General features: G+C 34.9%; 1 protein-coding gene across 1 annotated transcript; it reads left to right on the top strand.

The window, feature by feature from the left end:
* The first annotated feature begins 2394 nt into the window (after positions 1-2394).
* On the top strand, positions 2395-13309 carry LOC117322591. The gene is made up of 4 exons (XM_033877547.1): positions 2395-2526; positions 7780-7830; positions 8146-8219; positions 10009-13309. Exon 4 carries the CDS (start codon positions 10016-10018, stop codon positions 11867-11869), a length of 1854 nt encoding a protein of 617 aa, XP_033733438.1. The 5' UTR covers positions 2395-2526; positions 7780-7830; positions 8146-8219; positions 10009-10015; the 3' UTR covers positions 11870-13309.
* The last annotated feature ends 2359 nt before the right edge of the window (positions 13310-15668 follow it).

Below are 15668 nucleotides of genomic sequence, written 5' to 3' on the forward strand. Positions count from 1 at the left end.
TTTACTGAATAATTTAGTAACAGGAAGAATAGTATACAATCAGACAATCTGATATCTTGTTGTGGTATTGTTTTGTTTTCCATAGAATATGGAGGACTATTTATGATGTCTTTTAAAGGAAATGACTGCAGACAAATGCATGTATCAACAGCATTAAATATGGTAGTTGTCAGAAAATCACACGTCAATTGTTAGTAGTGGTAATACATCAGTAGTTTTTCTTCCTTTCAGTAATAGCCTTAATAATTCCCAGTAGGTTTTACTTTTTACCAGAATAGAGTCTATACTTTTACGTTACTTATTTATTCGATACGGAATTCCCTAGCAACTGTCTCTGATAACGGGGTACAGTTTTCCTCGGAGGAATTTGGCCATAAAACATTTCAATTCGTCTCCGTACCACCCGCTATCAAACGGTCAAAAACAAAGGTTTGTCCAAACCCTTCAAGGAGTTGGCCAATGAAAAGACCGTTCCTTACGACAAAAACTCTGTGTATGCTTATTTCGATACAAAACAATATCACATTATCTAACCAATGAAACGTCCGCTTAGCTCCTATTTGGACGGAATTTCGGGACAAAGGTGAACATTATGAACCAGATGTATCTAGTAAGACACCCGCTCGTATGCAATTATCTAAGCTTACAGGGAACATTGTTCGTTCGCTGTCTCCTGGACAGAATGTCAACGTTTTTTGGTCCAAGTGTTATCGAAAGTAAAACTGGAACACTATCGTACAAGGTCAAGGTCGGAAAGGGAACCTTGTGGGGACACCGCCGAGTCCGACGGAAGCAGTAGCAACACTGGAACTATTATTTTCAGTTTACACAAACAATACTTATGTTCCTCTTGGTCAGTTCCAGAACACCCAAACCCAAGTTAAATGTACACAGAAGGTGACATCCGTCCCTAGTAGTAGAATCGGACCCAGAACCATAACTCTACAGCTGTCTCAACAGGTAGGACCTCGATATCCTAGGAGGGAGGACAGACAGGCTCCAACAAAACTGAACTTGTACATAAAGTTTTCCGCGAATTCTGTCGTTAGTTATTGATTACACTGTGGTCACTGGCATAATGATCCCTGTGTAATCAATCAGACTCGGGTTCTGTAGTTAGGTGATTCTCTGAGTGTATTATTGTTAGGTTTTTTCAACATGCGATTACGTTTTAAGTTCGATAATGTTTAGTGCCCGTTAAACTTTTTTAGTTAACAGTCAAGTTTAGTAGTCATTTCACTGCAGAGACAGTACCTAGCAGCATTTATGTGAAAATTCATATCATGTACAATAGACAAATGATTACAAGACTTTTATTTCAAAAATTGTGAACTTTACTTGGAGTCTAAGAACTTGGATGTCCAATTCTAGTAACAACAAAGTTTTGACAGGGAGGATTATCGTGTATGTTCTTAATTATACACATTAAAGCAACTATGATTGTTAAAATCACTGATAGAAAATATTACCAGATGTAATATTTCTAAAGAACAAATTTAAGACTTTCCCTAATTTACAAAAATTAAAAGAGTTCGCAACCGTACAGAACATTACAATTCGGTAGGGCCTACAAGAATGTTATGGTATCGCTCATTAGCAGAATGCCGTGTACCATTCTTTACAAGCAACCAAATTAAACGGCGTTTTTAAACTCAAGAACATGCAGCAGTGTCCATTTTTCGTCGGTATAGGCTCGTGCATAGGAATATCTTGAACTCCTGTCACTATTTATATGAAGAAATCTTCATTTGTAGTCGTTTTAATGAGTACGAAATCTTCAGTTATAGTCGCTTTAATGAGTACGAAATCTACAGTTATAGTCGCTTTAATACAGCTGTAGTAAGTAGGATACTGATCACCATGAATAACATGATGTTTCTAATTGTACATCAGACTTTGTTATTGTCCGTACCCATTTGTGTACAATAGCTATCCTTGTAATATTGTATTCATTAGACTAAGAGTGACCACTTAGTCTCACCGATTTCGTCGAAACAAAAGATTTTTTGTTTGGAAGTTAAAACATATTTTGACAATTTTTGTGCAATGCTTCAACATAGTTAATATACTTGGTATGTATAATTCGATCTGCTGGGATGGGAAGAAGGCTATCTTTATTAAATCTCTTTCACTACGTTATACTATGATAACATGCAACTTTGGTTTTTTGTTGCATCGAATATCATACACTATCATAAAGGGATACTTAGTCGTGTAGTTATATTAATAAATCCTTTCGTTGTTTTCCGAGAATTACAAGGGCTGCTTTTTGAAAACATGCATGATTCATGCTTATCAACAGAAGACATCATGTCAGCGCACACGCAGCTTTGTTAAAAGTCTGCAGATAATCGATATTCAAATGCTCTTTTCCAATTGCAGACCAGCAGCGAACACCAAAACGAAAACAGAGACTCAGAAATCTACTGTGGTTGGCTGACAAAATATATCCGATTAAAGGGAGCTCAGTATTAACCAAAACCCCCGACATCCGGGGGAAAGGAATTGCTGGATCCCCTGTCCACGGTAAGTTGTGTGATGTACAGTCAGACAGAGACTCGGTTTGTGTGTGGATTCTTGTGTCCTATCGATCATTATAGTGTGTACAATGTTGTTATATTGGTACCAGCAGAGGTATCTGTGTCTGGTCAGTACTATGCTAAATCGGACCGATCAGAATTTGATTATATAACTATAATGGCTTTGTAAATCAAGAATGTAATGTCAGTTGAAAGCAAACAGTTATCATGCAAATTCGATCGAAGATACCACATCATTCTAACCTAAGTTGACATTGGTCTGTAATGCAATCTAGGATGCAAAGCTGACATTTTATTGATCTGTCAGTTTGGAGCTAAATTGGTACGCAAATATTGATATAGTTTATCAACATCCACAAAGCACTTGGTTATACGATGCTGTTTCCACATATGTGTGAGGCTTGAGGTATTTACCGAAATGGACCGAACCTGACTTGGAATTACCGAGACGGAAAAAATAGTGGCTTATATTGGCATTATTGTCAGAGAATGGACCTAAATACTGTATCAATTTTATCAAATGTAAAGTATTAGGGGATTTATTTGACCGAGAAGTATTTGTAGCATGGAAATATATTTCACGCTTGATCTACATGTTATTTTTGGTTTAGTGAATTACAAGTTAGGTGTATTTATATATTGGGAGCTGTGTGTATTAAAGGTGTGTGTATTAGCGGTTCGTTTGTGAGAATGTTGTGTAGTCTCGGATCTCTGTATTGATGCTAGGCCTGCCGTATCATCTTTCACTCCGGACTTATATAAACAGCGACTCGTATCCAAGGAAACGCTACATATTTCGCGATTCGCGGCCCGATGGCCATGATGCATCAGAGTTGAATTAACCAAATGGACGATAAAATACCTGAAATCTACATTTGACGAGAGAATGGACCCAATTTGTTGGTATGGTTCCGGCCCATCTGACGGATTAATCATCACTTTTGGTTCAACAGGACAAGGATGTGTGTTGCTACTCGCAGATTAACTGTGTGTGTTATTTCTATTCCCCGTCTGTCTTTTGTTACAAGTTCGATATGTCCAGTATATTAACCATCTCTGGATTTATCTCATATTCTTCAAACCCAAACCCCATTCTTTGTTTCTGGATTGACGTTACTACATTTATAAATGCTTCTCTGTCATTTTCATCAACATAATTACGAAATCATCGTCGGCATGGTCATTAACCTGCGCGTCACACTGGACGGTGAGTGCTTGTTTGAATTTCTGTTGAATTTTTCGAAAACTGTGCTGGTGAAATCTGTGTGCAAACGATATATTTCAATCAAAAATTTCTCGTAAAAACTGGTCTATACGGCATCGAATTATGTAACTGGAATGCTACTGTCCTATGTCTTCATAGTTTAGACTCCCAGAAGCATCTTCCAGATTCTTCTCAGTTATATATCAACAGAAGACTACGAGATTGTAATAAGTTTCGCTTACACTAACGGCATATTTATAAACAGTGTGAATAACAGGATATTTGTCACAAACACTAAGTTTATTTGGAGACAAGATGTACTCACATATTAGATATGCTTAATTCTGTCAGCTAAGCTGAAAGATTCTTTGAAAATACTATCCCCTCCCCAACCCATATATACCTATAGATAATTCTCTAAATTTACCGGATCAACAGGGATCCATACCATGAATAAAATGTCAACGCACTCGCTTTCGCAATTGTGCGCATGTGGTTCAACGTTGCGTCCCATTCTGTTCTGCATAAGTGTATAATCTAATTTCGTTAGTTACACAAATTTTGATTGGTTTGAAAATTAAGGTTATTTCCGCATAGACCAAAACAAAGCAAAAGGCCAAAGCAACAACAAAAAATGAGACTAGAAGCGTTTCAAGTTAATTTCCAAAGTAATAGACTACCACATTTATAACTTGAACTCAAAGAGATCTCAATTGCACATTTTAACTACACAGACCAGGAATTGAACCTTGATCCCTCGGACATAAGGTCTGAGAACTCTACATTGAGCTACCCATTTCAAATGTATATACAATTGAAACTTCTTTTTGTTACTCAATTTTAGTTAAATGTAATTTTATTCAAACGCCAATTTTATCGCGATTTTCGGTCGGCAAAAACCTGTTGGGTGAGAAATTAGAACATTAGTTTTATTACAGTAATTGAAAACGATCTACACGAAACACATTGTCGTCGGAAAGTATTGCAAATATGACTAATTAAAGCAATGTTGCTTGGATTTACAATGTATCTAGGTCCCAACTGACCAAACGTCAATGTCACTGAGTCAAATGTCCAAGATACAATTTTATATCTTTTCACTGATGAACATTTCGTAATTAAAGTTTAAAGCAATTTTGGCCAGAATTGATCCAGGAGTCAAATGACCGAAGGTCAGGGTCATTGGATCAAAGGCCAAGGTCACATTTTGTATGTTTTCACTAATGAACGTTTCTTTATTACACTGTGAATGAATGTGGATTTTGGAGTGAACTGATGATAGGTCAAGGTAACTGGATCAAATGCCAAGTTCTGGTATCAAGGTAAAATTTTGTATCTTTTCATTGATGAACATTTTGTTATGACATGATGAAGGAAAGATGTTCATAATTATACAAGGAGTCATTGATGCAAGATCTAGGTCTCTGGATCGAGGGTCAAATTTGTATATTTACACTGAAGAAAATTATGTTATGACACCTTAACCACTCGGCCACTTCGGTACCTTTCACAATACTGGTCAACATTAATCATAGAACCAACCGATCAAAGGTCAAGGTCTCGTTTCAGGTCAAATTTTATATCGTTTCATTGATGAAAATTAGCCGAAATTAAACAAGTAATCAATGGATCTTATGTCAAGGCCACTGAGTCAATGTTATGGTCAAATTTTGTATCTTTTTAGTGATGAACATTTTTGGTATTATTAAGAAGCAATGTTGGTTAGAACTATACAAGGTGTCAACTAACCAAATGTCAATGTCACGGGGTTGAAAGGTCCAAGGTCAATGCCAGGTTTAGTATTTTCACTGATGAACAATTAGTTATGGCACTATGAAGCAAAATAGGTGTAAATCAAAGTCACTGGATTATAGTTTGGTTTTTGGACTATCGCCCTGTGAACTGTGAATAGATAGGGTTATACTGAGGCGGGGTTTCCATGTAGTAACTGGTGACTATCGCACTGAACAACATAAGAGACGCCCGCCATTCACAGAAATTGAAGTAAAGTGACTTTCTAAAGTTTCCATTTTTAGCTTCTCGAGAAACACACTGCCACCGGTAGGTAGTGTCGAACCACTCCCCTCGGATCTTCACCTGTAATCATGTGGCCAACGCTCTAACCAACTGATCTTATGATCACAGCCTGTCACTTGTTTAAAGGTCAAGGTCATTTGGATCCAAAGTGGATGTCTGATTGCGATTACACCTGGTTAAGTATTTACATTTCTGTTAGACAAGCAAATATGGGGATTGAAGGAAACAAGAGCAGCAATACTCGGAGTATGTAATGTTCTGACCCAAACATGCTGGGTCATGTAGTGGTCCATACAGATTGAAGGCAATTTAAAACTAGGACGTAACAGAGAACGTTTGGATGGACAGGATGCGTACACTTTCCAAAGACATGCAAGAATGTTTTTAAAAGAGGTGTGTAGTAGTCAGGTTACTCGGCAGTCAATGGGACGGTGACTTGATAGACGTCAGAAAATGACTGAACACATCGATAATATTAATCTTAGACATATTTTCGCTATTCGTATCAACGACACCCTTGAAACGAAAGACGGCCGAAAAAATTAACAGAGATTTGAAGTCGATATTTAACAAGAGGAGACAACCAATGACTTCGATTTGTCGGAAGGAAAGAGGCGAAAATTCATTAATGATACGTGTGCATTTTGGGATACCTTACTTTAAGACTCACACAACTAAACCAGCCAATCGGCTGCATTAGCTCGTGAACCAAGTCCATAAACAAAAAGTGTTTCTGGGTTTTTTAGTTATTTCCTTGAGTAATTAACATATGGAATAGATGCTTCCTATATACGAGAGTAAAGAGTTATGTCCTAAGACTTGGCGATTGAGGGGATGGAGTCACTCGTAAACACATAGTAAAATATTAAGTTGTCAACATACTTATTCACTTTCAATCAAAGTCGAAGCAATTAACTTTACACATCTAAACAAAGTATCGGATCACCAATTACAGTTGTGAGCCTTGTAAGACAAGGTGTGTTTTATGTGTTTGAAATTAAAAAGGCCAGATACAGGATCCCGGATTAAAGGGGCATTCCTTCGTTTGGACAGCAGAGACATGCAAAATTTCTATTAATGAAATCTATAACAAAACAAAGATTATATGAGTGTTTGTGCCTACTAGTAATGAAATTAACGCCAAAATGTACAGAAAACTGACAATCGTACACAAATACCGTCTGTTTTTGCGGTAATTAGGGATACTTCGGGTCGAATTGAATTTTTTTATATATAATACTTAAAGAACTTTGGTTTACCTTGCGAGTAAAATTGCCGTATTAATGTAAATATTATAACTTTTACTACTTGAGAAAAACACATATTTTTCATTAAGTTCCATTTTGACGACCTAAACTTTACTCAAACGAAGGAATGCCCCTTAAAACAAAACACAGTCGCCTGTTGCTTTACTATGTCTTCTCTTTACGAAATACTTGCCTTACATCTCATACCTTTATTGTAACGATTCTGAAGGTGATTACACAAAAAATCGCAAGCTGTATAACTTTCTCGGTCCTCATGGACTGTCAGGCTATCGCTGTACTGACATACTAAAACATCGGAACATTATGCTATTCATACAATACAGCGATTAAACCAAACAGGTTCTGATTATAATCCACTCGCAATAGGTCGATTGGTAGTGAGCATTGTGTAAGGTATAATAGATTCGACGTATTATTTACATGAAACCTTTATTAGTTGAATTGATATATATATATACATGTATTTCTGTTTAACTGTGTAGTCGAAAACTTTCAAGCTATTGAAATTATTCTGTGTATAAGCAGCAAGCAGAATTTGCTGTGCGGGGCCTCATAATGGAAAATGTAGACCAAAAACTAACAAGCCAGTGCTGTATGTATTGTCAGCTTAAGAACTATAACATTAGACCAGATATTGTTTGAGTTGCATACGGACATTTTAACAGTAGTAGACATCGGCACCACAATGGTCAAAAGTTGACGATGTGCTGACATTTGGCATTTGTTGTAGGAGTCTATATGGCCTGGCCACGTCAATCTGGTGGAGGAGTTCCTAAGAAGGGTGAATATATAACGATACTGCATGTCAAACGGATCTGTCACTGACATAGATAATTGTTATATTGGTTAACTTGTTTATATGTATAGTTGCTATACACGGCTAGATAGCACGCCTAATCAAACAGTCGATTTTGTATTCAGAGGGGTATTTATTTCCTTGTTGTATTCTACGTGACGACGCTATTGTCCTCATCAATACATGAAGTGAAGCATTTTGTTGTTTTTGCTCCATTATTACGGTTTTTGTGACTAAACGTAACATGACATTGAATCCATGCGATCCCTACAAATACCAACTACAAATCTAATGTTTCAGTGAGAGAGAATGATCAACTGCCCAGAATGATGACGAAAACGGACGAGGTAGAATACTTCTGAATCATCGCCAAGGTAATGTACTCATAATTACATACTGTACGCTTGGAGTGTGTGATTGAGTTGACGTTTAACTTCTCACACAATTATCAAAGGTTTTCTTTTTTAAAGATAAGCGAGACAAAAGTTTTTTAATCGGCAGCATTAAGCTCATGATGGTAAGGTCTCCCCTATACTAAGAAATACTAATTGTATAGCAGCGGTTATAATTCCCAGGTAAGGATATAATGTGTACAGATAGTATTTTGGTTTTAGAGATCGCTGTTTTCAATCAAATAGTAAATTGATCGTCGTGAAGTTTGTCCTTTTTAGCAGACCTTCGTTACAAATGTATGAATAATAGGATAGACATTAAGAAAGCATAACTTCTGGATTTTAATTTGAAGAGGTAAATCATTATAATTAGTTACATATGTAAGTGAATGTAGTAATTGCAAGGTACCCGGTGGTAGGATTAGAGGTTTAAAACCCAATGCGTATCTGTGTTAACGGAAATCACTGAGTTTCTGTCTTATTCTGATCTTAAAGATTCATTGTTTAGATTGGTAATAATGAGGAATAAGTTCATAGAGTCATATTACCCTATTTTTGTGTGAAATCAAATGTCTTTTGATTAAAGCAACAAATCGTAATCAAACTAATAAATAATTTGGTGATATTGGATAAGACAGGATTTGACGATAATAATCCATTGGCAACTTTTATTTGAATTTCCTAAAAGGTGTCACGTTCTATGTTTTGAGATCAGTCATCTGACTAGAATGGTCAACATACCTATTGCCATCATGCTTTGTTCGTCATGTGCCGAAAGCTGTTTTTATTTCCAAACACCACACCTGAAAATCAAATTTCAACCATAGGTCTTAACTTCTTGGGAGAGGATATTTTTCTTAACAAATTGAGACTGGATCGACCTCTTTGGGACAGAGGGGCGGGGCTCCAATAGGAAACATAGTTTACATTTCGCTTTAAACGTCACTCCCCTTGATGTCTGAGTGGATCACAGCCTGAAACATATGAAACATCTGAACCATCACTGAGGAGATCAATAATTCCTTAAATAAATGTTCTGGTTCCACCCCTAGGTACAGCCATTTCTTAAATAAGTAAGCACAAAATAGTTTATTGTATGTATAACTTAGTGTCTTCAATTTGTTTTATTTGTTTGCTAAAGACTAAAAGAGAGAAAACAATCAGTTGGTTGAAAAAGCTCAGAAATTAGTGGCATACGTCGTGTCCATGTGACGTCTCCCAAGTGAATGGGTTTGTAGTCAACGCGGTTTCAGCGTTTTATTGATTTAGGACGCAGTATATAAGACATGTAAAACAGTTTATAATGCATGAAAAAACGATATAAAAGAAATGTAAAAACCGTATATAAAACATGTAAACGTACATAGGACATGTAAAAACCGTATATAAGACACGTATAAACCGTATGTAAGACATGTAAATGCGAATTTAAGAAATGTAAAGCTGTTTATAAGAAATGCAAAAACCGCATATCGACGAAGACGGATCTTTCTATCAAGGACGGAACAGGCGTAATAAGAAAATTGAAATACTTTAAAGAAAAAATGTTTTGTATCATTGAGCAGGACATCTTTTCACTCATGCATAACTCCACATATCTGACCCTGTCCCTACTATCTCTCGATTAGCTATTACATGTGCACGGCTTTTACAGTGCACTATAAACTATTTCATAATAAAAAAACAATTTATATGAACTCAGAAGCTTTAAAATTTGTCAGTAATATACTTCAATCGGGTTGTTTATTATTATTTTTATCTTTTTTTTCAGAAACGAAATGCTTCGAGCAGTAGCTTTCAGGAATTTTTTATGCTTTGAGGATCATCAGTCACTGGGATTTCAGAATGGTCCTAATTTCATTGTTGGTGCGAACGCAACGGGGAAAAGTGCCATTTTTGAACTGATAAGACGATGTTTGTCAAGAACTGCAAGCAGTTCAGATTCGAGCGTAACAGACAAAAGTAAAGACGCTTTCGTTATTTGCAAATTTAAAGTCAGAGAGGAACTATTGGACAAAGTGCCTGCGGGATGTACGCTTTATTCTCTCTATGTAAAGTATTTGATAGGTGGAAACGAGGACAAACACAAACTTGTTTGCATTACAAACGAAGAGGAAACACATGCTGAATACTATCTTGATTGTTATGATGGTTTAAAAGCCACTTTAAAAGGAGATAAAAAAGACGTATTAGAAGCAATGAAAAGTCTTATTACGAAAGGCAGCGATACAAATCAACACCTTAAAACAATCAGTAGTATGATTCCTGGAGTGACTGAACGAGGTACTGAAGAGGCTCTCTCTGACTGTGAAGCTGTACTCAAGGAACTACACGACGTTGTTGTCGTCACGTTCCCAATACGTTCTCCTGGACCGATACAGTGGAGCCATTCTAAAAATATTGGCGAAGGAAATGAGCATTACGTTACAGCTTCCAACAATGCTGAGATACTTCAGCGGCTTATAGGATCTAAATATGTCAATGAAGAAATGTCGGAAGACATATTCCAGACAATCATCAACCCATTGAAATACACCTTCCAAAAACATAAAAAGGATCATGATTCAATCATAACTGTTAATGATGGCCAGAGGTTAATACAATTACTCAAAGTTCCAGAAGGGATTATCGAAGCAAAGCAGTTTTCCTTGATGTTTGCACACAAGAAATTTCAAACATTAATGTTGGAGGAACCTGATAGAGCAATGCATCCTCAAATGATTCAGAAGATGCGGGACAAATCGATCAGGGGATGCAAGGACCAGAAGACGCTAATATTAACTTCACACCAGCCAGTGATGCTTAACCGATGGACCATGTCCCGATTGTATGTTTGCAGAAAGAAGAGGGTTGTCAGCGGTAACTTCAAACACTTCATTTATAACTGGGGTAAAGATGTCAAAAATACCCACCAACACCAGGACCAGCTGAAACAAATGTTGTACTCTGCAGCTGTACTGTTTGTTGAAGGTATTACAGACAAATCGGTCATTGGATGGGTATTCGATCGTGTTTTAGATACCGACTTTAAAGATCTGACTGACTTTGCCAAAGAGGAGCTGGCAGAATTGAAAGAAATAATTGCTGGGACTCAAATCATTTCCATGGAAGGGGGAAAAGGATATCAGCACTTAACACAAGTGGCAGAAGATTTGGAAGTACCATTTGTGTTCCTGCTTGATGCTGATATAGTATTCAAATATCCGAAAGATGTTCAGCAACGGAAAGAAATTAACACTGTTTATGATACGTTTACGAAAGAATCCAGTAAAAATGTAAACGTGGCATCGATCATGGATTTGCTGTCAAAGTGTGAGTTAGATGCATATGCAGCAAAAAACTTTGATTTGCCGCCAGACAGCAAAGACTTTAAAGCCACCAAAGACTGCTTGAAAGAAAAGAAAAATATTTTTATTTGGGATTCTAGGAACCTAGAGGTAATGATTTTAAAAAGTATCGTAGATATCAGAGATCAGTTGATAGATAAGAACATGATTGGGTTTTTGAAAAAAAAATCTGCGCTCTTAGAAATGGACATGGAAACGGCTGGAACACTTGTGGAATGTCTGTTGAAAGGTGAGGAAATGAGAGTGTTTTTAAAATTCCTGTTAAAAACACGAATGCAGCCTTAATATTATAGATAGGAAAATGTATAGTTATATCCGCTTCTCTGTATTGAAGAAATATGAGACTTATTAAAGGATTAAGAACATTCTAAAACGAGTATGAATATGGAAAAACAATAGACAGATACCGGCATCTAAAAAGATAATCTACAAGTCATCATTTAATCATCGACGGGAAAGTATACGTTATCATCACACTGACTACGAAATAATAGTACATTTTGTACGTATTACGTTAATACCAAAATTATCAGCTATGTTCTCATACTTGATTGCTAATTTTTGTGGTTTCTAATCCCCTGTCCGGGATAGAAATTAGTCTACTAGAAAGGCACAATTAATTGTAGAAGATCTTATCAATGTTTCGGTGCACAGTTATCGTATCCTTCTCTATAAGTGACAGCTACAACATGTTGTTGTGCTTCGTGATTATTTGTTGTACATGTTTAGTAAATATTGATTCTGTTTATAGAAAATAATATTTTTGACTTGGGCTTCTATTGTGTCATAAGGTAAATCCTCTCATTTAAACTATAAAGTTGTGTATTTCCTGTCCAAAAACTAAAATTTTAGTTAAGGTATCGCATGAGCAACTACTAATTTCAATTGTAGTATACATGTATTTTGTAATGTTTTGTCTATTCCGTCTAATAAGAAATTGACCGAGAAAATCCGGAGTTTGAAGACATTACAAACAATCGTCAGCCAATGCCTTATACATTTGTACAGTCATTATTGATCTATCACACTGCTTTTACTTGTTCCCGACGACTGAGGCTCGCTGGAAATTTGAAATATCATTCTGCCTGTGTTACATTAACATCAATTGCGCCATACAATAATAAATGTAGGTAATATGTTCTTAATGATGTTAATTATTAAACATACTTTCGATATGATTTTTTTCCCCATTTTACTTTCAAAATCAAGTAATCATGATTGGACAAGATATCAGTTTATCGATTTATAGAACGAAAATCTACCTAGGTAAGTGTACACTTTGTTCTTAAAACAAGAGAGAAATGTTCATATATGAAGAGTACCATATTACAGTAACAGTTTATATCATCTCTTAAAATCATAGTTCATACATTAGGAATGTAAATAAGAAAACAAACAATTGTTTAGTGTTTCAGATAAGTGTGTATCTCTGAATATTTCAAATTTGCCTGGAGGTCTGTTTGTTTTGGGATTGTAGTGTTTCTCCTGAAATTTGATTCAATTCCAACATGTAAATTTACCAAGTTCACGTTTTACTTATGTAATTCGATAGAACTGTGTTTTTTTTTGTGTTTTGTTTTGTTTGTTGTGTGTTCTTCTTTTGATTATATAATGAATATAATGCTATGACATTGAGTATGTGTAGTAACTTGTGTAAATCAATATATCTTTTTATTTTCTATTTTACTTTAGATGTTATTTTGATTTAAGATGTTATATTTTTAATTCTGTACATTTTTCTACATTGTTTGTGTAATAACTTATTCAAATTAATATAACTATTTATTTTCATTTTTACTTGAGATGTTATTTTCATTTATATGTTCTATTTTTACTTCTGTTTTATTTATATTTCATTTTGATATTTTATCTTGTATTCGCATAATTAGTATTCATGCATGTGTTCATTTGAAAATGAACGTAATAATATACATTCAGTATAGTTATATTTGTTTGCATTGTAGCGCCAGGTTTATTGGCATTACATTTCTTCAAACAATGAACATACATTACGAATACATTATTTTGTATATTACAAAATATTATTACAATAATTTAGATAAGTTTCAGGTTATTTTCTTTTTAATTAACACATTTGTTAGCTTTGGAAAGTACCTTGTTTAACACCAGCGTTCCATTATCATTATTATGATTACCTTTGAACAGAAATGATCAGTCAGGTGTTCTCAGTTATCTTATATTTTCTGCAAGGGTCCTGATCGTGAAAAACCAATTTTGTCGTAACATCTTTTGAAAATAATGTGCCGTATTCTGTAATTTGTTTTTACGCTTTGGTTTTGTAAACACATGGTAGTGTTTTAACTTGCCTTTTGTGACACCTGTGTCCTCATTATGATTTTTTTTTTTTCAAATTTTACTTTGCATAAACTGTGATAACGTTAGCACTGTGATACTATATATTTATGGCATATTTATACTGTTGTTTAATTATATAACATACAAAACTAATGTGAGTAGGTATAATAAAAGATCACGGTATGTATTTTATCGATATCTGACCCAAATAATGGGGTCCGATACGTCATCTACACATAAACTGATGACGTATCGGAATGTGCTATTCTCTACTTGTACAACTATTGTTGTATATGGGGGATATATGAGTGTACAGAGGGTATTAGAGGATATGGTTATGTTAGCTTGGTATTAATTTGTTCATTAACATTTAATTATGTTCACAAATCATTTGTTGGGTCATTATGACGTATATTTAGAAGAATGTTTCCATATAAATACGTCTATCAATGAAATTCCATTTTTGATTGACCATAATTATCAAAGCAAAACATTTTCAAAAAAACAAAAAAAAAACAAAAAAATCCAGAGTCAGAAGCTTCATTAAAATAAAGAAGTAACAACAATCACCATATCTATTTTCTTGTTCATTGGTTTTAATTCCTAATCCAGCCTGGTGCATTCTACAATGTACTGTATCGACTTTTTATGATGTCTTTGTGGATTGTAATGATGATATGTTTGAAACTGATTTATTTGTTTTGCAATAACTGAAGCAAGAGGTTTTAAATCAACATAAGGTTGAAAGTAATATATTTTTCTTTACGCATAATTCCGATAAGCTTCCTTCGGAATACATATCATCATACGTTGACGTTGTAATAGATGGAAGTTTATCGTCATAAGTTTGATGAAGTGGATATATGTAATGATACTTAATTGAGAGGATACGTGTTGTATCATACCTTGATTAAGTGGATACATGCAATCATACCTTGAATAAGTGGATAGATGTAACGATACCTTGATTAAATGGATACATGTTATCATACCTTGAATAAGTGGATAGATGTAACAATACCTTGATTAAGTGGATACATGTTATCATACCTTGATTAAGTGGATACATGTAATCATACCTTGATTAAGTGGATACATGTAATCATACCTTGATTAAGTGGATATATATAATGATACCTTGATTAATTTAATACATGTAATGATACCTTGATGTTGTTATTCATATAGGCAGAAGTCCCTCGTCATAAAAACCTATTGATATATGTTCAAATAAAGTCCTAGAGTTTTATTAGAATTCATTTTTAAGGGAAGACTTTCCTGATCAGTAATTTACCTTTCCCACCTGTTACTTTGTTTAATGAATAGTTAAGTTACAAACAGTTTCTTTAAAAAATCAATTCCATAATGATTTTTGTATTGAGTATCAAATATATTTTTGTTAACCTAGAATACCTTATTGATATGTTATTTGATATCCAATTTCTGTTATAAATAGCTTTAAAATTTACTCTACTATTTAACAAATATTGCATGGCACTGAGGGCAATATGGGAGTTTATGGACTGGTCAGTCACCCAAATATATGTATATGGACCGAAGCGAAGCTGAGGTCCATATACATATATTTGGGTGACTGACCAGTCCATAAACTCCCATATTGCCCGAAGTGACATGCAATATTTGTTATATTATACCGAATATGACCAACATGACATGGAAAAAATAAACAACAAGTTGTTCTTAATCATTAAACATTTAATTTGAAACAAACAAAACGATGCAAAAATACAGGGTGTTCCTTACTGCG

Source organism: Pecten maximus, chromosome 1 (assembly GCF_902652985.1).
Source record: "Pecten maximus chromosome 1, xPecMax1.1, whole genome shotgun sequence".
Lineage (NCBI taxonomy): Eukaryota > Metazoa > Mollusca > Bivalvia > Pectinida > Pectinidae > Pecten > Pecten maximus.